Source organism: Oncorhynchus mykiss, chromosome 18, assembly GCF_013265735.2.
Source record: "Oncorhynchus mykiss isolate Arlee chromosome 18, USDA_OmykA_1.1, whole genome shotgun sequence".
NCBI lineage: Eukaryota > Metazoa > Chordata > Actinopteri > Salmoniformes > Salmonidae > Oncorhynchus > Oncorhynchus mykiss.
The window spans coordinates 44,037,497-44,059,621 of NC_048582.1; the positions used below are offsets into that span (position 1 = coordinate 44,037,497).

The following is a 22,125-nucleotide window of genomic DNA, read 5'->3' on the forward strand; positions in this document are numbered from 1 at the left end:
ACACATATGGGATCAAGTACTAACCAAAAAAGTGTTAATCAAAATACATTTTATATTTGAGATAATTCAATAAAAATAATAATAAAAAATAATCAAATGTAACACAATAACAAGGCTATATACAGGGTGTACCGGTACCGAGTCAGTGTGCAGGGGTACAGGTTAGTTGAGGTAATTTGGACATGTAGGTAGGGGTGACGTGACTATGCATAATAAACGAGTAGCAGCAGTGTACAAACCAAATGGAGGGGGGTGTCAATGTAAATAGTCCGGTGGCCAGTTGATTAATTGTTCAGCAGTCTTATGGCTTGGAGGTAGAAGCTGTCAAGGAGCCTTTTGGTCTTAGACTTGGGGCTCTAGGTCCAAGAGGCTTCTAAACAGCTTCTAACCCCAAGCCATAAGACTCCTGAACATCTAATCAAATGGCTACCCAGACTATTTGCATTTCACCCCTCCACCCCTCCCCCTCTTTTACACCGCTGCTACTATCTGATGTTATGTGGCCATAGTCACTTTAATAACTCTACCTACATGTAGTCACAGATTGTGGATAAAAACACCCTACTGCCATGTGTGAGGAATGCATTTCTGCATATATTTCTAAGGTTTCACATAATTTTCAATATGTCAACAATGGCTTCAGTAAAAGTCTAAAGAATGCACAAAAAAGCACACACAATGTAGTTAATGCACGTTTCTGAAGATGATATATCCATCACATCGTCGACCGTTATGGATATCATAACGCTGAAAAAGGATACTGACAATAAAAAGAGAAACCAATTATAGACCATATAAATCTTTATCAAAGTTAAGCATAGCAGAGAAAGTTTCAAAACGATCAATGTAAAGAGCATGTTTTCCAAAAACGTAGCAAACAAGGTGATCAAATACTTATGTCATGCAATAAAATGCAAATTAATTACTTAAAAATCATACAATGTGATTTTCTGGATTTTTGTTTTAGATTCCGCCTCTCACAGTTTAAGTGTACCTATGATAAAAATTACAGACCTCTACATGCTTTGTAAGTGGGAAACACTGCCAATTTTGCAGGTTATCAAATACTTGTTCTCCCCACTGTATATAGCTGCATGCACTAGGTAGAGCTGCATTGAGGTCTAGTGCTTTAGGATAACCTCAGTCTGGAAATGTGCCCTCTTTTAAGCTACGTTGTCTGACGGTGCAGTCAGCCCCCACCAGGTAAGTGGGGTGTAGTATCCTTGGCAACAGGGGCTACCTGTTGCTCGCCATGCCGTGTGACATCTGCTGCCCATAATAGCCTGCTGTGTGAGCTCCCCTGCTTTCACCCAGCTCCCATAGCCTGCCATTCAGTTCACTGACTGAACTCGCTCACTCACTTCACCCCACTCAGTGGCTGTCACCAGTCCTTCATCCATAATGGATATCAGGGCTTTTACTGTCCAAGTCATGTAATTAGTGCCAGCATTCACTTATGGCTATTAACTGTACAGACCCCCTGCTGTTGGTGCACAGAGGGAAATTACATTTGTGTGTTTGTGGGTGCGGACTGCACACTGAGGGAAGTTTGTGTGTGTGTGTGCACACAGTCGCGCATGCTCTGAGAGCTGATTTGTTTATTCTATGTCGGACTGTCCCTGGGAAAAAAAAAATATATATATATATATATATATACACACACACTGCTCAAAAAAATAAAGGGAACTCTTAAACAACACAATGTAACTCCAAGTCAATCACACTTCTGTGAAATCAAACTGTCCAATTAGGAAGCAACACTGATTGACAATACATTTCACATGCTGTTGTGCAAATGGAATAGACAGGTGGAAATTATAGGCAATTAGCAAGACACCCCCAATAAAGGAGTGGTTCTGCAGGTGGTGACCACAGACCACTTCTCAGTTCCTATGCTTCCTGGCTGATGTTTTGGTCACTTGAATGCTGACGGTGCTTTCACTCTAGTGGTAGCATGAGACGGAGTCTACAACCCACACAAGTGGCTCAGGTAGTGCAGCTCATCCAGGATGGCACATCAATGCGAGCTGTGGCAAGAAGGTTTGCTGTGTCTGTCAGCGTAGTGTCCAGAGCATGGAGGCGCTACCAGGAGACAGGCCAGTACATCAGGAGACGTGGAGGAGGCCGTAGGAGGGCAACAACCCAGCAGCAGGACCGCTACCTCCGCCTTTGTGAAAGGAGGAGCACTGCCAGAGCCCTACAAAATTACCTCCAGCAGTCACTCAAACGGTCAGAAACAGACTCCATGAGGGTGGTATGAGGTCCCGACGTCCACAGGTGGGGGTTGTGCTTACAGCCCAACACCGTGCAGGACGTTTAGCATTTGCAGTAGAACACCAAATTCGCCACTGGCGCCCTGTGCTCTTCACAGATGAAAGCAGGTTCACACTGAGCACATGTGACAGAGTCTGGAGACGCCGTGGAGAACGTTCTGCTGCCTGCAACATCCTCCAGCATGACCGGTTTGGCGGTGGGTCAGTCATGGTGTGGGGTGGCATTTCTTTGGGCTCACCAGAGGTAGCCTGACTGCCATTAGGTACCGAGATGAGATCCTCAGACCCCTTGTGAGACCACATGCTGGTGCGGTTGGCCCTGGGTTCCTCCTAATGCAAGACAATGATAGACCTCATGTGGCTGGAGTGTGTCAGCAGTTCCTGCAAGAGGAAGGCATTGATGCTATGGACTGGCCCGCCCATTCCCCAGATCTGAATCCAATTGAGCACATCTGGGACGTCATGTCTCGCTCCATCCATCTACCAACACCACGTTGCAGAACAGACTGTCCAGGAATTGGCGGATGCTTTAGTCCAGGTCTGGGAGGAGATCCCTCAGGAGACCATCCGCCACCTCATCAGGAGCATGCCCAGGCATTGTAGGGAGGTCATACAGGCACGTGGAGGCCACACACACTACTGAGCCTCATTTTGACTTGTTTTAAGGACATTACATCAAAGTTGGATCAGCCTGTAGTGTGGTTTTCTACTTTAATTTTGAGTGTGACTCCAAAACCAGACCTCCATGGGTTGATAAATTTGATTTCCTTTGATAATTTTTGTGTGATTTTGTTGTCAGCACATTCAACTATGTAAAGAAAAAAGTATTTAATAATATTTCATTAATTCAGATCTAGGATGTGTTATTTTAGTGTTCCCTTTATTTTTTTTGAGCAGTGTATATATCTTGGTCGACCGTAAATCATCTGTTCTTTCGACCTGTCTATTGGTCGAAATGTTTAAAAGTGTTTTAAAAAAAAAAATATATATATATATTTTTTTTTTAAAATTTTTTTAACATATGGACCTTATGTGTTTTAATAAAATCAACTATATGCATTGAGCTTGTCTGATGCTTTAAGCTTATGGTTTGATGAAATAAGACAGGCGCCAGAGATCTAGATATCCAGAATGAAAAGTAACTTAACCTGACCCAACTTTTCTCCTCCCGCTCCTGCTGGCTTTCACAGATTCTGCCTTTGCTCTCCTGACGTTGCCGCTAATGGGCTACACAAGGAGTCGGCAACCTTTCTCATGTGGAATGCCAATTTATCTTACCATTTCTACCGATCTGCGTGCCAGTTATGGTTTTCATATGCACATTTTCATTTAATTTATAATAACGTCTTCATATCTCAAAATAATTGTCATGTGGTTCATCAAAATTGTAACCAAATGAAAATGATACAAACCTAAAAAGGAACTTCTATTGCCATTACCAACTATGTAAAAATAGCCTACATAAAGCCAACAAATAAAAACATTGCAGCCTGCAGGTAGAAAATAGCGTGATTTTAAAAATAAATATCCTATAAATCACGTTGGCTACACATGGCCTGTCTGCTATCAACTATTAACTTGGGTCCGGCTGAAGCGTGCACTAGCAAACTTGCAACATTGTGTAAAATATTCTGGGCCCTCAGAGTTTCCTGTGCCAGTGAGCTCGGAACAGACACAGCTGTAGGCTATTTGCGCAGGGGATAAGAAGCAGTGCTTGAGTTGGCAGGAGTTTACCAGAGCTAACCATCGGCCCCTTAAATGTTCTACTGCTAGAGCTCCTGTTCCTTTTATAGACAATTAGCTCAAAAGACTTGTGGAGCACCTGCACCTAAATATAAACAGTACCAGCACCCAAAATGGGTACCAGAACCTATTTCAGTCCAGCACTCATAAGAAGTAATCAGGTAGTCCTATTTTATGACATTTCCACTGGATCAGAGCATGACATTTTTCCCTTTCATGCTGAGTTGTTATCGAAAGGGAGAGAGCTGGAAAGATTTTTCAAACACGTTGAGGAACTATTGTCATTCTCAATGGATGTAGAGAGATACTTTGTGTGCTTGCTGTTTGAAGTGAAGAAAACATTCCTTTGAGAAGCTCCACAGGTCATTAGTGGTGGTGCGTTAAAGCCTATCAGAAACACCAAATGGGCACATTTGTATGCCTACATTTGCGCGCAGCCACGGTAGCTTTTAGGCCTATTTCAATGAGTGCTTGTCCTAACTCCTGACAGGAGTGCTCCAAACAAAAAAAAAAGAAAACTGGCTAAATTGACAAAACTCGTAAATGGAATGAAATAAGCCTAAACTTGTTCCTCATAAGTGTAGCATAAGTTGTGCGCTCTGCAAAGAATGTGTCCACTCTGACAATGGTAAGGGGAAGACTGGAATAATAATATTGAATGAATTAACAGAAATTACCATAACCAAATTAACAAACATTGTAGGTTAGGAATTCATTGTAAATGTACTGCTGGTGATATATGTAATGGGGAGTTGATATACACTAACAATCAAATGCAAACAATGAACACAATGAAGTTATGAAACAATGAATGTGCACAAATTGGCGGGAGAGCGCATTCTGGAGAGATTGTGTGCATCTGGGCGCATGGTCTTTCCGATGGCAGCATTTAATGTGATATGGCCTCAGCGGAAGTCAGGGCATTCATACTTCTTGCGCTTGCTGAGCGGTGCAGAGTTGTTGTCAAGGAAGTGAGTTTGTGCTTTCTGCAGGACCTACTGCCTCCACCTACCTTCAACCAATCATGTTAATGCAGAGCTATACAGAGCCCTCCGCAGCCCTCCGCATTGTTCCAAAATTTGTGAGGTACATGGAGATTTGGCCTCTGCTTGCCTCTAGAGGTTCCGCAATTGCAACACATTCTTGGCCCAAGCAAGTCTCTATGGAGCCTCCAACCACATTTCCGGATCAAGTATTAATTGGATTTTAGTCTAGAGAGAGAGTGTATACATACATTACATAACATACATACAGTGGGGCAAAAACTTATTTTCCACCATAATTTGCAAATAAATTCATTAATCCTACAATGTGATTTTCTGCATTTTTTTTCCTAATTTTTTCTGTCATAGTTGAAGTGTACCTATGATGAAAATTACAGGCCTCTCATCTTTTTAAGTGGGAGAACTTGCACAATTGGTGACTGACTAAATACTTTTTTTGCCCCACTGTGCATAACTTACATACACATTAGTACCAGTGAAAAGTTTGGACACACCTACTCATTCAAGGGTTTTTCTTTATTTTTACTATTTTCTAAATTGTAAAATAATAGTGAAGACATCAAAACATAATATAACACATGGAATCATGTAGTCCCCAAAAAGTGTTAAACAAATCAGAATATATTTTAGATTCTTCAAAGTAGCCATCCTTTGCCTTGATCACCTGGAATGCTTTTCCAACTGTCTGGAAGGAGTTCCCACATATGTTGAGCACTTGTTGGCTGATTTTGTTTCACTCTGTGGTCCAACTCACCATCTCAAATTGGGTTGAGGTCGGGTGATTGTGGAGGCCAGGTCATCTGATGCAGCAATCCGGCACTCTCCTTGGTTAAATAGACCTTACACAGCCTGGAGGTGTGTTTTGGGTCATTGTCCTGTTGAAAAACAAATGATAGTCCCACTAAGCGCAAACCAGACGGGATAAATCACAGTGTCACAAGCAAAGCACCATCACACCACCTTCATGCTTCAAGGTGGGAAACACACATGCAGAGATCATCCGTTCACCTACTCTGCGTCCAAAGACACAGCTGTATTTGTTGTAACCAAATAGCTCAAATTGGGACTCATCAGACCAAAGGACAGATATCCACCAGTCTTAATGTCCATTGCTTGTGTTTCTTGGCCCAAGCAAGTATGTTCTTATTATTGGTATCCTTTAGTAGTTTTCTTTACAGCAATTTTACCATAAAGGCCTGATTCACGCAGTCTCCTCTGAACAGTTGATGATGAGATGTCTGTTACTTGAGTTCTGAAGGATTTATTTGGGCTGCAATTTCTGAGGCAGGTAACTCTAATGAACTTTTCCTCTGCAGCAGAGAACTCTAGGTCTTCCTTCCCTGTGGCCGTCCTCATGAGAGCCAGATTCATCATAGCGCTTGATGGTTTTTGAGATTGCATTTGAAGAAATTTCTTGAAATTTTCGGGATGGACTGACCTTCATGTCTTAAAGTAACGATGGCCTGTCGTTTCTCTTTGCTAATTTGAGCTGTTCTTTCTATAATATGGACTTGGTTTTTTCCCAAATAGGGATATCTTCTGTATATCACCCCTGCCTTGTCACAACACAACTGATTGGCTCAAACGCATTAAGGGAATAACTTCCACAAATTCACTTTTAGCAAGGCATACCTGTTAATTGAAATGCATACCAGGTGACTATCTCATGAAGCTGGTTGAGAGAAGGCCAAGAGTGTGCAAAGCTGTCATCAAGGCAAAGGGTGGCTCTTTGAAGAATTTCAAATATAAAATATATTTGGATTTGTTTAATACTTGTTTGGTTATTACATGATTCCAGATGTGTTTTTTCAAAGTCCTCACTATTATTCTACAATATAGGACATGATCAAAAATAAACTTGAATGAGTAGGTCTGTCCAAACTTTTGCCTGGTAGTGTGATATATATATGTGTGTATATATATATATATATATATATATATATATATATTAGTTAAATACAATTTATTTAACCCTTATTTTACCAGGTAAGTTGACTGAGAAAACATTCTCATTTACAGCAACCTGGGGAATAGTTACAGAGGAGTAGGATGAATAAACCAATTGTAAACTGGGGATCATTTAGATAATCCCAAAACCGCCATTCACTCAATTAGCATTTGGCCATCTTTCGAGACTTTTATAGATGCAGACGTGTTCAACCTTGCCGAGCCAAACAGTTTTTCTTCCCTTTGTTCCTAAAGACATCACTTTGCACACTAATATTTAGGTAAGGGAGGATCATTTGAAACGGCAAAAGCTTTACGGTGGGTGAAAACTGCGGCTCATCCATACACCCAATTACCCATGCGTTTCAGTCATTAGATGTTTGACGTCTAGGAAGTATATATTTTTTTAAATTGTCCTTTTTAATGGGTTTTTAAAAGATCAGGGGGAGCCACAACAGGAAGCAAACTGTTGTTTATTAGGGGCCTATGTACGGCAAGGATTCACATTCACATCGGAGGTTGATAGCTCCGGGACACACGCAATGTTTCACACCAGGTTTACCAAGTTATGTAGCACTACTGTAAGTATTATTCTGCTTTGCAATTTTTTTACCCCCTGACAATTATTGAATTTGAGTAGTAGTTGATTCTTGGGTAGGCCTAATCTTACAGAAAAGGCTAATTGAACTAATCATCAAAGATCATTTGAAGTTGATTGTGCTTGCTTTTTCGAGGAATGTGAAGTGTAGCATTTAGTATAGCATTTAGCGTAGTTTGTTTTGGTAAATAGTCAGTGTTCAGTGTAGCATAGCATCTGGCCTTAAACCTAGAATTTAGCCAAGTTTGTTGGACTGCCTCTTAAACAGCGCAGACACACTGTAATCTCTGTATTTAACCTCACTGACCCTGCCTTGCCTTTTTTTCTGTCCTTCTTCCCTGTTCTCCCTGTGTGACCCCAGTTGGCTGAGTACCGGCAGAGGAAAGCTCACGCAGACAGACAGAAGAAGCAGAAGAAGAAAAAGAGGCGAGAAACAGACGACGACCCAGGTGGAGATGGACCGGGGAGAGGGGAGGTCGAGCAGGAGTTGGATCAGTCGGTAGGGGAAGAGGTGTCAGGGAATAGGGGGGTGGTAGGAGGAGGAAGAGGTGAACCGGACCCCCCCACCACAGAGTTTACCTTCGCTAGGACCCTGCGTTGTGGTGAGCCGGTCAAACACGACCAGACGTACACCATAGAGGTAAGGCCAAAAACCACTGGACCATCCTTAACAATTGATTGCCCATTTTAATTGAGCTTCTCCTAGCGTGCAGCCTTGCTTGATTCGTTGAGTCTGAGTTGAATAGACTAGAGAAGAAACTGGCTAGGTTCAGTAGTGTGTAAAGGGAAGATAACTCATACTTCTCCTGGCCCTGAAATTACGTTTTATTAAAATGATATTGATATTTCTCTACTTGATCCTAGACAGGGTGAACTGATTGAGTTAATTAACCGCTCAAGACCTAGATTAGTTGAATCATGTACATTAGTGCTATGATCTTTCTTTTGCTGATACTATGGTAGAGAAGTATTGCAAGCAGTATTGGCCCGATATTTCTGTGGCTTCCTGTATTGTCCCATACTGATCACCTAGTAAAATATCATGGTAACTTCAATCACAAATATTAATTAATGCTAAATATACTATTTTATTTCTACAGTTTTAAGGTGCACATTTTTGTTGCTTGGCTTGAAAAAGTATGAAAATGTATACACTCACTACTGTAAGATGCTCCAGATAGAGTGTCTGCTAAATTACTAAAATGTCAATGTTAAATAGAATATTACAGTAGATAAATATAAATGCAAAATGTAGTGGTCCAAACATGACATAAAAAGGTTTTGGTTATCACGCATACAGAGATATTCAATGACGTAGACCCTGATAATCGATTCACATTTTGTTGCATCAAAGCCATTGTCTGAATCCATTTGAGCAGATATCAAACAACAGTCCCCTGAAGTAACCTATACAGTTGCCATGAGCTACTTTTGTGAGTGCCGATTTTCAATGGTTCAATATTAAACAGTGGAGTAGCCAATAAGTGTCCCTGTAAGCTCTTGATTTGCTGAATCACAACACCTTTTTAGCTGAATTTGAAGTTACAGCTGGCAAACTGCATTTCTTTCTATTTGTGAATATTGTTATTGTGCTGGGTTAAAGTATTATTTTGTGTGTTTTGTTTTTCTTCAGCTCTAGTTAGATAATGAGCAAAATAATAATTGTTCAGGCTGCTTTTCCCAGCTCTTCAGACATTTGTTTTTAATGCTTCATTGCAAGCTCGCTCAATCAATCTCTCCCTCTTTCAAATGACCGCCTTAGTCTGCCGTTATTAATTTAACTCGGCTCGCCTTTACATCGTCAATGTGAAATATTTAATGCGTTTCACAGACAATCGGGAAGCCCCTCACAACCTTGAGCTTATCCGCAGGTTTCGAACAAGGTGCATGTACCATGCCACCCCCAATTCCGCACTCCACCTACGCCGAACAATGCAAACTCCCCTTTCCTCCCTCCCTTCTGTTCTTTTGTAGCACTTGTGTCACGAACAGCATTAATAGTTTTCATTCCCTCTGTTGCTGAAAAACCACACCACATTTTTTCCTCCCCTTGTCGCCCGAATGTGACTGGGAAATTATGGGTTGCCATGGCAACGTACATTTGCCTTTAAACAGGTTGAGCCGCCTCATTGTAGTGTTGGAGAGCTTCGTGGCCTTGTAGCACAAAACGGACCCGGAGGTGATTGAATAGAGTGGCTGCTGCCGGTCTTTTCTTTTGGTGGTCAGTATTCTTGAGGTATAGCTCAGCACTTTTTCCATCGTGACTACCGAATTTCCGTCGGCATGCAGACATTTTTGAACAGCACCGTGCCTAACTGTTTGTCACAAATTGCCACTTCTGTCATTTTAATGATAAAATGTTCATAGGTCCAAGGTGCTCATGAGTTTGGACTCATGCCGTTGAATTCGGACTCATCTGAATCCATATTTGTAATAATGAGACTGATAAACGGTTCAAACATTTAGTTGATACTTTTACATTTTTTTGTCTGTCTTCTCACAATTTGTTTTCATACCCAAGACAAAGGGTGTAATTGGCCCAGGGCGCACCATTGAATTAACACAGACGTTCCTAGTAGCCATGCAACTTCCCTTGCAGTGAGGGGTTGCTGTGGAAACGCCAGCTTCAAAGTGTTCCCCTCCAGAGCACTTGTATAGATAGATGGCTTCACAGAGATCTGTGTGAGCACTAACCTGTTGTATTGTCTCTCACCTGCGCATATCTTAAACAGATGAACCGCATTTCCCATCTGACACAAGTGGTATAATAGAGTCTGATTATCTGATGTTTTCACGTCCTGATACAGTCAAATCCATGATAAGCTGCTTGACTATCTTTGAAATTCATATTCACGTTTCATAATTGTCAAGTGATATGCCTAACCTAGATAAATGTTATTCCAATCCCCCACAGGATCTTGGACATGTGATTTCTTAAAGAGAAGTGTCAAATTGTTCACGTTTCATGCTTGCAAAAAAAATGACATCTAGTGTTGCTACTAAGCTACATCCAATGCCGTTTCCTATTCTACCTTCCCTAGAATCACCAGAATTCAACAAGCAATCCAAGCAATATAGGCTAGACTATTGCCGATACAAAAGCCATTCTCGATCCTCAATGAAAAGGAACTATTGGCCTAATGTGCCATTTAACTCGGACAATAAAACCTCTCATTTAATTTCTCCTCGTCTTGCCCCATATAGTGTTCTAACTTTTTATCTTGTTAAAGTGAAATTAGCCCCTTTTATAGAATAGGCTCTAATGATCTGCCATTATTCAATTGAGTAAAAAGTAGGTTGCGCCCCGTAATTGAATGTGGCACAGCATGCTTCCAAAATACCCCATTGGATCTAGGTCAAAGGGGCAGACAGCATTTGACATCGCCATTATTGACTTATTCTTCTCCAGAAACTGACCAGAAATTGCCACACAAAGACAGAATGGAAATGAGAGAACAATAGGCTTGTCATATCATGAACTGCTCCCCCAGAATGTCCCCCTCCCACTGTACTTTCGCTCTTGAAGTAATGGGACTGTCAAGCAGAATACTAACTGTACACACAATGTTGACCTAGGATGGGCTTGTTTTAGCTAAAACTGCTGACTCGTGTAGTTATGGTCCTTCAGTTTTAATGCACTTTCAAGCTTTGTTTTTCCTTCTTCTTGTTGTATTGTAATGCAATCCACTCTGCTCCGCTGGTGGGGCTGTGTTTGTGTGGGCCACTTGTTCTGGTGACACACGGTGGGCCTATTATGGTGAGTCCCTCCCCATGCAGGGTCTGATGAATCCTCCTGTTGTTTCCTATGGCAGCCAGATAGTGAAGTGTCCACCACAGCCGAAGACTACTCCTCCGAGGTGAGTTACTTTTGTCATAGTTTACAACAAACAGAGAACACTCTTTTTATTGGTGTTAATATACTGTACTTGTAGGGATAGTTCACCCAAATTGCAAAATGTCTAATTTGTTTCCTCACCTTAAGCATTTGGTTCAGATTTGACAAAGGGTAAGCTGACCATAGATCTGTTACTGAGGGCTTCTGCTATTGAGGATTAGTGTTACGGTTCGGGGCTTAGATCCTGCCTTTTCCCAGGTTTCCTCTTGGAACAGACCACGTGACTCGGCTAGCTTGTTGCCAGGCACTCTCAGCTCTCCAAGTCTCCTTCTGTCATTTATCTGAACTTGACAAGTCAAAGTAGTCATGCCGCACCTCTCACCTCCCCCTCTTCTACATGGCCGCCATTAAAAGCTCTGCCTCTAACACCGAGTTTAATGGTTTGAAGAAGGCGGCAGTCATTACATTAAGTCTGACATGTACGACGGAACCAAAATACCACATTTAATTACATCCTTCACTCTGTGCTTTGTACATGAGTGAACAATGGGAAGCTGAACCAAGAAATCCTCCTGCTTTACCAAACAGTATTGTGAATTAACAGGTGAATGGCTGCCTTGAGATGACCGAGATCCCAATGGAGACTTCCAAGGAGTTTATCTGGGTACAGTACAACAATTGACTAGACAACGAGCCACTGTTTTTCGTTAACAAGCCAACTCACCTCTGCACTGACTGCACTCTTTTTTTTTTAATGTAACATGTTTTCTCTGTCTCCGCACTGCATTCTGACCTCCTAACCCTGAGATTTTCCTCAGACTAACTCACTAACCAAGTCCCTTTTATTCTCTGCTTCTGGGATCCTCAGCTTGTGAAGTGGTTTTAATTTGAAGGCGAAGGACTGCAGAGCAGCAACAGCAGCATTGTCGGCGGGCTGCTGCTGTCATCCTTCAACTTCCACTCCCCAGTTTAACAGCAGGGATAGGGAGTGGGGAAATTGACATTTCAGAGGTGCAAATTACTCTGGAAGTCAGAAGAGAAAGAGGAAAACGGGGAGGAAGAGAAGTAGAAAAAGAGGGATTGAGGATGGAGTGGTGAAGTGGCTAGAGAAGGGGGCGTTGGACAATTATACAAGAGCTGCTCATTTGCTAAATCACACGTAATCTTGCCATTTCCAGGTAAGAAGAGCGAGGGATGGTGAGAAAGAGGGGTTAGAGGCTGAGAAAAACAGCAAATTAAGTGATTGACTGTGTGTGATTTTGTTTGAGAGTTAAGAAGTTAAAACCATTCTGAGAACGAAAAGAAGATGGAACTAGGTAGAAAGAAAAAGGGAAGTGTGACAGATAAGGTAACAGTAGTGAAATACAGAGCTAATGCGAAAGAGGGAACCATTGCCAGCACTGTGCTCTTTAATGGCTGCCAGTTCTTTGGCAGTTTTGATGTTGACTTGTAAATGTATATAATTCCCCTCAGTTCTGTGACGGACTTGGATGCTAACTAATTGCTTCAGTGGTGGTTTTTGAGATGAGCTATTTGCTAAGCTAGCTACCATTTCGCCCTCAGTTCTGTGGCAGTCTTGGATGCTAATTTTTGCTAAGCAAGCTACAGGTACCATTTCCCCCCTCTGTTCTGTGGCTATTTTGAATGTTAGATTATTTCTCATCTAGCCATTGTCACCCCCCCCCCCACATGACAGGAGGAAGTGGACCCTGTGCAGCAGGAGGCGAGGGGCGGAAGGGTACAGGTCATGGAGGAAGAGCTGGCTGCCAAGACTCTGGTGGTGGAGGAGCTGAGCCGACAGCTGGAGGAATTTAGAGCGGCCTTCGGCACAGAGGGCGTGCAACAGGTAATGTGCTACAGTGCCTTGCGAAAATATTCAGCCCCCTTGAACTTTGCGACCTTTTGCCACATTTCAGGCTTCAAACATAAAGATATAAAACTGTATTTTTTTGTGAAGAATCAACAACAAGTGGGACACAATCATGAAGTGGAACGACATTTATTGGATATTTCAAACTTTTTTAACAAATCAAAAACTGAAAAATTGGGCGTGCAAAATTATTCAGCCCCTTTACTTTCAGTGCAGCAAACTCTCTCCAGAAGTTCAGTGAGGATCTCTGAATGATCCAATGTTGACCTAAATGACTAATGATGATAAATACAATCCACCTGTGTGTAATCAAGTCTCCGTATAAATGCACCTGCACTGTGATAGTCTCAGAGGTCCGTTAAAAGCGCAGAGAGCATCATGAAGAACAAGGAACACACCAGGCAGGTCCGAGATACTGTTGTGAAGAAGTTTAAAGCCGGATTTGGATACAAAAAGATTTCCCAAGCTTTAAACATCCCAAGGAGCACTGTGCAAGCGATAATATTGAAATGGAAGGAGTATCAGACCACTGCAAATCTACCAAGACCTGGCCGTCCCTCTAAACTTTCAGCTCATACAAGGAGAAGACTGATCAGAGATGCAGCCAAGAGGCCCATGATCACTCTGGATGAACTGCAGAGATCTACAGCTGAGGTGGGAGACTCTGTCCATAGGACAACAATCAGTCGTATATTGCACAAATCTGGCCTTTATGGAAGAGTGGCAAGAAGAAAGCCATTTCTTAAAGATATCCATAAAAAGTGTTGTTTAAAGTTTGCCACAAGCCACCTGGGAGACACACCAAACATGTGGAAGAAGGTGCTCTGGTCAGATGAAACCAAAATTGAACTTTTTGGCAACAATGCAAAACGTTATGTTTGGCGTAAAAGCAACACAGCTGAACACACCATCCCCACTGCCTGCTTTTCTTCAGCAGGGACAGGGAAGATGGTTAAAATTGATGGGAAGATGGATGGAGCCAAATACAGGACCATTCTGGAAGAAAACCTGATGGAGTCTGCAAAAGACCTGAGACTGGGACGGAGATTTGTCTTCCAACAAGACAATGATCCAAAACATAAAGCAAAATCTACAATGGAATGGTTCAAAAATAAACATATCCAGGTGTTAGAATGGCCAAGTCAAAGTCCAGACCTGAATCCAATCGAGAATCTGTGGAAAGAACTGAAAACTGCTGTTCACAAATGCTCTCCATCCAACCTCACTGAGCTCGAGCTGTTTTGCAAGGAGGAATGGGAAAAAATGTCAGTCTCTTGATGTGCAAAACTGATAGAGACATACCCCAAGCGACTTACAGCTGTAATCGCAGCAAAAGGTGGCGCTACAAAGAATTCACTTAAGGGGGCTGAATAATTTTGCACGCCCAATTTTTCAGTTTTTGATTTGTTAAAAAAAGTTTGAAATATCCAATAAATGTCGTTCCACTTCATGATTGTGTCCCACTTGTTGTTGATTCTTCACAAAAAAATACAGTTTTATATCTTTATGTTTGAAGCCTGAAATGTGGCAAAATGTCGCAAAGTTCAAGGGGGCCGAATACTTTCGCAAGGCACTGTATGTGCGCTCTGTGTATGTATGTATGAAGGAATTCAAATTGGTAGTTAAAGAAAAAAGTAAATAACCTGCTTCCCCTGTTAACTGCCAAAGTTCATATAACATTAAAAATGTTTGAGTCTAATTCATCAAGCAGATTGCATAAGGGGTTGGCCTTGCTTAGCCCACGCTGCTGGGCTGACCTTTGGTTGAGGATGCAGCTTAGAAATGGTTAGGGTAGCGAAGTTATTAGCAATATGAGAGCTCTCTTATGTTCTGATATTCAGAATACTACTCAAATATATGAGAGAACTCTGTAAATATCAAGTGAAATATATCACACATGTAACGTGCATATAAACTATTGTTGGTATTTCCCTTTTCAATGGAATACATCACTTTTCTTGTTTGGTTTAAAAACATTGATCTATGATCGTATTACCACCCATACTCCTTTACCCTCAAATATCCCAAACTAGCTACTTCCATTGTTGAAACCACACTTTGTCTTTGTCAAAGTCAAGCCAGTGTACGATTTTCTTTCTCATAGTAAAGTGTGACTTGTGAATCACTGACGTTGATTATGCAAGGTATACACAATGTACTCTTTTTGATCCTCCAGCTGCAGGACTTCGAGGCTGCCTTGAAGCAGCGTGACGGCATCATCACACAACTCACAGCCAATCTGCAGCAGTCTCGCAAAGAGAAGGATGAGGTCATGAGGGAGTTCCTGGAGATGACTGAGCAGAGCCAGAAACTGCACATTCAGTTCCAGCAGGTAAGACATTCTTGCATAGGCTATAACACTACCCTATAACATATTATCCCACCCTAGTCTATAATATAGTAAGAAAAATACATTAGGCAGGTGAGGTAGAAACTCATGACAAGCGTAGGGTTAGACTAGAATAAAAAATACAAGAAAAGAGTTGTAACTTTCCCATAATTAAATAAATAAAATAAATTTGATTGATTGATTAATTCCCAGGTTTTCCAGAGAACCTGGTTGGAAGATTCCCATAAACGGGTGTGAAAAAGCAGGAAATCTGGGTATCCACCATCTGGAATTTCTGGAAAACCTGTGAATTTTGGGAAAGTTACAGGAATTTTCCAACCCTAGGTTAGACATACGATATAATAGGACTGGTACAGGTATCTTTCCTATGTCATCTTATTGTCTCTGAATCTTTTCCCTGCTCTATCAACATTTTCATATATTTTATTACCGTCCTAATAATTATACAACATATGTGGTGGTGATGTTGTTTTCTGTCATTTCCACGGGAACATGAACGCCCTCTGGTTTGATTGACAGCTGCAGGCAGGTGAGACGCTGAGGAACACCAGCCACAGCAGCACAGCGCAGGACCTCCTGCAGGCCAAGCAGCAGCTTGTCCAATACCAGCAGCAGCTGGAGGAGATGGACGGCCAGGTCAGAGGGCACCATGAGATGAGCGAGGAGCAGCTGCTGCAGATCAGCCAGCTCCAGCACCGGCTCAAGGAGGCTGAGATGGTGAGGCGGCTGCCTAGTTGGTGTTAGTCAGTGCCTGTCATTCATGTGAAAACATCTGCTTCTATTGATCTATTTAATGGATCTGTTTTAAAGGTGGTTGATTACCAGGTGTGTTTTAAAATCTGATTTAGATTTCCTATTATTATTACCATACAAAAACACAATTTAGTTTAAAGGCTGTTTGTAGAATTATTTCAGCTGTTTAAATATGAGGCTTTAATACTTTTTCTCATAGGTGGAAAGAAGAACAGAAGACTCATTTGCACAAAGGTTAAATGAGAAAGACCTGCTGATTGCTAAACAGGAGAGAATTATGGCAGAGTATGAGCGTTCCCTAATGCAACTTAGAAAAGATCTCACACATGTGGGCAGAGGGGCTGAGGAGTCACTTGCCCAAAGGGTAAATGAAAAAGACCTGCTGATTTCGGAGCAAACTGCAATAATAACAGAACATGAGCGTACACTGACCATGCTCAAGGTGGAGCTTGCACAGGTGGGAAGAATGACTGAGGAGACTTTTGCACAAAAGTTGAACGAGAAAGAACTGCTGATCGCTGAGCAAGAGAGAGTCATGTCAGAACATGACTCCTCCCTCCACCAGTTAAAGGATGAGTTGACGGCCTCTGAGAAATGCTTAAACGACCTCAACCAGCAAATTACCGCAAAGGCCAAAGAGCTGGAGAGCTGTAAGGGTAACTTGGATAACTGTAAGAGGGACTTAGAGAGCACTACTAATCAGTTGAATAGCTGTAGGGTTGAGCTGGAGGGCAGTAAGGGTGAGTTGTATAGCTGTAGGATTGAGCTGGAGAGCAGTAAGGGTGAGCTGGATAGCTTTAGGTTTGAGCTGGAGAGCAGTAAGGGTGAGCTTGAGAGCTGTAGGGTTGACCTGGAGTCCTGCAGGGGCGAACTCTCAGCCTCCAGGCAGAAGGAGCGGATGTCCTCCAGCGAGATCCAGCAGCTGATGGGTACCGTGGAAGACCTCCAGAAGCGATGCCACCAGGGCAGCCTGTCAGAGTGTGACACCCTCCAGAGGATGGAGGAGGACTCAGCCCGCAGGCTGGATCATCTCAGGACGGAGCTAGACGAGATGTACGGTGAGCAGATAGTCCAGATGAAGCAGGAGCTTTGCTTGCAGCACTCTGCTGCTCTGGAGCAGGTCACGGCGCAGCATCGCAAGGAGCTAGAGCTTCTGAAATCCCAGCAATCCGTGACCAGACCTAGTCCCGAGGTGGTGATCGAGCTCAAGGGCAAGATCGTAGTGCTTCAGCAGAGGCTCCAAGAGGCCCAGGTGCTCCGTGAGAAGACCAGACAGGAGCTGTCCCAAGTGGCACAGGAGAAGCTCAACCTCCAGGGTCAGGTGGTTGACCACCTCCATGACCTCCGCTCAGCCCGGTCCAAGGTGGAGCAGGCCTCCCAGAACATCGCTGTCCATGAGAGTCTTCAGGGCGAGCTGCAGCGCCTCCAGGAAACCATCGATGACCTGAAGGACCAGCTAGCCACCGCTGCGGAGTCGGCAGTAGAGATCGAGGCCAAGCATGAGTCGGAGACAACCAACTACAAGATCAAACTGGAGATGATGGAGCGGGAGAAGGACGCAGTGCTGGACCGCATGGCTGAGTCACAGGAGGCAGAACTGGAGAGGCTGAGGACACAGCTCCTCTTCAGCCACGAGGAGGAGCTCATTCTCCTTCGGGAGGACCTCCGTAGGGAGAGCCAGCTCAACACCGAGAATCTCCTTAACGAGGCGTCCATCCGGCACGGCCGAGCTCTGGAGGAGTTGCGAAACGCGTACAAGGACGAGCGGGATGAGCTGTTGCACCAAATCTTTGCACTGAAAGATGACTTGAAGATGGCGCTGCACAGCTCGAAAGCCGAAGAGCTGGTGGTGCAACTCAAGGATCTTCAAGTTGAGGAATTGAGAAAGGGTGGAGAAGAAAGGGTCAGAATGGAGAGGGAAATCCAAATGCTGCTGAAAAAGAATGAGCTGCTAGAAAACCAGTCCAAAGAGCAAGAAAAGAGCTGGGACAATAAATGGAGGAAGCAGGAATCTGAAAAGAGGATTTTGATGGAAACCAACAACGCCATGAAAGAGGAAGTGGAGTCCAAAATGGAAAAAATCCAATCCTTCATGATAGAAAATGAACAAAAGCAGAGACAAGTAGTGGAGTTGCAAGAGGAGATTGAAAAGCAGAGGAATACATTCTCTTTTGCAGAAAAGAACTTTGAGGTGAACTATCAGGAGCTCAAGGAGGAGTATATGTGCCTTGTTGAGGTAAAGGCGCAGTTGGAGGAGAGGATTCTCAAGGAGACACTCGTGTATGAGTCTAAACTCGCTAGCCTCCAGTCGCAGATTCAGGAGCTGAGGGAGAACAAGGAAACTAACAAAATGGAGGACAAGTCCAAAGACAACTGCGGTGCGTCGATAGAAAAATACACTACTGAGCTGACGGAGAAGCTGAAGGTAGCTCTGGCAGAGAAGGAGGAACTGGCTATGAGGCTGTCTAAAGTTACCGAGCAGCTGACTGTTACAGAAGGTGAATTGGATGAGCTGGAAGGAGAGCTAAGTCAGGTCAGGAGAGAAAACAAGGAGGTAATCGCCCAAAATGAAAACCTGGAGGAAGAGCTCGAAAGAGAGCGGGAGACTCTGAAGGAGAGAAAGGGAGAGATAGAACTGCAGAGAGAGGAGGGAGGGAGAGCTGCTCAGAGCCAAGCGAAGCTCCAACAGAGAGGGCAGCCTGTTCAGTCTGCAGCCCCAGCTTGCTCCATCGAGGATCATCACCTCCAAATCGAATCTCTCCAAGGGGAGGTAGTGATTCTCCCCTCCTCCTTACAGGCCGCCGAAATAGAGCGAGACCGCCTCCGACACACCCCGGAGGCTTGGCACCAGAGCCAAACGCTAACTCTATCTGCAGCCCCATCTCAGGTCTCAACTGTTGGAGAGGGACCTGTTGAGTGTAGCTCCGCTTTGGAGCCTTCTGCCTCTGGGTCACACAGGCGCAAGACACAGCAGCGACGAGGAAAGAAGAAGCGCCAGAGCTCTGCCCAGACAAAAGAGAAGAGGGAGAAGGAGGAGGTGGCGGAGAGAAACAAAGCTGGAGGTGCTACTGCTGCAGCAGAGTGGGAGGCACGGGCTCGGATGGAGAGCCAGGTTCCGTCGATCTCGCAGCAGAGGACCGGGAAAGATGACGCCACAGACGGGTACCACGGTGACGGAGAGAGAGACTGCGTTGGGAAGCAGGTAGGCATTCACACACAGCTGCTGCTGCAGTCTCTTAGCTGGAATAGCCCCCGCTATGGAAACGATAATTGCCATGCCTTTTATTTTTTCCTCTTTCACTCTCTCTCTCTCAATCCCTGCATTTTCATAAGTCTGAAATTATCTTTCTGATTGAGCTGTTAAAATGTTTAATAGAGTATTTTCATTTTGGTCTTATGTTAATGCACTAATTGACTATTGTTGAAATAACCAGCAAACAATTGATCATGATCATAACCAGTACTATGTAACGATGTATCATTACTCCCTTGTTAAATCTTACAACTGTTGATCATTACTCGATGCAGGTGAATGGAATTTGTGTTCATACACTACACAGACTGAATCGAAGGCTTATTTAAAAACCTGGCTGAGGTGAGGTTTGCCTGTTTAGCACTGAACAGTTAAAAAAAAAAAGAAAAATCATCCAATCTGTAATGACTGATGGGCTTGATTACAAAGTGCCCGACAGAGGCTGGCTCTACTAGGCAGTGAATAACAGAAGTACATCCTTAGGTAAAAATATTCAATATTTTGTCTTTGATTGTCAGGCCACGCATACCACTCATTTTAAAGCAGGAGAGGCTGAATGGGAGGTATCAATTGGATCAATGCACAGAGATTCTGAGGACTGTAGGAGAGGCTGTTGCATGAACACACAGAGCATTTAAATTATTAAGTTGAAATCACCATTAAGCTTTACTCAAGCAGTTATATAAGAATTATAATCAGCCTTCATTGACTAGGCTCTTATCTTCAAAGCTAAAACGAGCCATGAAAGGACGTATTTTGTTATCTCTCATGAATATCCTTTTCTAGCTAAGGAACGTCTTTGCTTTTATGTAGAGAAACGTATACATTATAGTTTCTTTCTGTTCTGCAGGGAGTAAGTGCTCAAAGTTGAGAAGCCATTTTGTGTCATTGCCAGTACCAGTCAAAAGTTTTGACACACCTACTCATTCAAGGGTTTTTCTTTATTTTTACTTTTTTAACATTGTAGAGTAATAGTGAAGACAACAAAACTATGAAATAACACATATTGAATCATGTGGTAACCAAAAAGTGTTAAACAAATCAAAATAGATGTATATGTCCAAGGCTTCACATCAGTAGAGCAATGTCAAGGATGCATAGAATTTTGCCCTCATCTCGCATCAGTGCACCACGGTATGTTCACTTACTGGGAAAGACCCCTTAATAGCTTACATGAGTCTTTCTATAAATTAGGCCTAGGACTGTCTGTCCTTCAAGCAGGGTTCATACAGACATTGGCAAGTCAAATTCAAATACTTTCAGGGACTTTTTCAAGCACTTAATTGTGTTTTTCAGGGGATGTCAATGTTATACATTTGTATAATTTATATAATTAAGAATAATGCATTGATATTCCAATGAATGTTACTACGTTCTAAAATATGTGAGAATAATACGGACTTGTCTTACTAACTATAAATTAGATGCATGCATTGTGTTGTTTGCTCTATAAAACGTTAGTTCATATTCAAGTTTTTTTTCTCTAAATTACATTTTGCTTTTGGGGTGATGTGATTGGTCTGAGGCCAAATCCAAACGTAACACTTTTCTTTGGTGCGCCAGGATCATTCACAGTTGCGCTCACTCAGTTTTGCTGAATGCTGATTGGCTATAATTTCATTTATTTTCGTCAAGGGGGGCCAAATGTTTCGCTTGCTCGGATGCTTTCTCCACTCTTGCGAATTTAAGGAAGTTTATGAACCACAGCGGGACGAAAGATGATTATTTATTTAAAAAAATCATTTTTGGGGAAGCCTGGCTTCCCTTAGGCAACAGCAGTGGTGTGTATTCATGGATGCCAATGTGACCAGCGCAGTCACACATACTTTAATAAAGCCATGAGTAGTGGCAGCGTTAATCTTACCATCGTTGTTTTCATACTGAGAAAGCAACCAATAACCAGGTTCATTTTGTAAGGGAACAGTTTTCATGGAAAGCCAAGTTGAAGCCAGCATTAGATGTTGTTGTTCTCCATAATAACCACACATGGTTTTACCTCAACAGAGTAGCGCAACACCCATCAATTGAAGCGGTGGGAAACATCGCTTACAGAAACGGCTCAAAGAAAATCACTGATAATTATAAGGGATCAGAAGATCTTATAAATTGGCTACAATAATTACAAGTACTTTTCAAGTACCAAATTGAGGAAATGTATGATTTTCAAGGTAGGCCTATTCCAGTACTTGGATTGCTGAGGTAAAAAATTAGTGTTCAAATGGGCTATTTCAAGCCCCATTTGCATTGTTTATAAATGCAGGTGTAACATGGAAACCAAAATGTATTTGTCATGTTATTTCATTCCCAGATCATAGCCTAATGAGTTTCTTCAGAATATGTCATGTGTTGTCTTTATATCTAGAATAATGAATTGGAATAGTGTTTGGTGGTGTTCAATACATAATTGCTCACAGTAGACTCTGTCTAATTCGAGGCACAAAAACATGAACTCATTAACTTGATGCTTCTTCTGTTAAATCTGCTGTAAAGTAAGCAGAC

General features: G+C 42.6%; 1 protein-coding gene across 10 annotated transcripts in view; it reads left to right on the forward strand.

Annotated features, from left to right (window-relative positions):
* The window catches only part of akap9 (A kinase (PRKA) anchor protein 9), a 138,148-nt gene that overhangs the window by 16,853 nt on the left and 99,170 nt on the right, over positions 1-22,125 (forward strand). For 9 of the 10 annotated variants that reach the window (XM_021572164.2, XM_021572171.2, XM_021572172.2 and 6 more), the window contains exons 2-8: positions 7,927-8,205; positions 11,378-11,422; positions 12,005-12,064; positions 13,097-13,246; positions 15,447-15,602; positions 16,140-16,337; positions 16,573-19,575. In XM_021572164.2, the coding sequence (XP_021427839.2) occupies positions 7,927-8,205; positions 11,378-11,422; positions 12,005-12,064; positions 13,097-13,246; positions 15,447-15,602; positions 16,140-16,337; positions 16,573-19,575 (3,891 nt within the window). The remainder of the gene's footprint in view (positions 1-7,926; positions 8,206-11,377; positions 11,423-12,004; positions 12,065-13,096; positions 13,247-15,446; positions 15,603-16,139; positions 16,338-16,572; positions 19,576-22,125) is intronic. The other variant, XM_021572169.2, reaches the window with a different exon arrangement.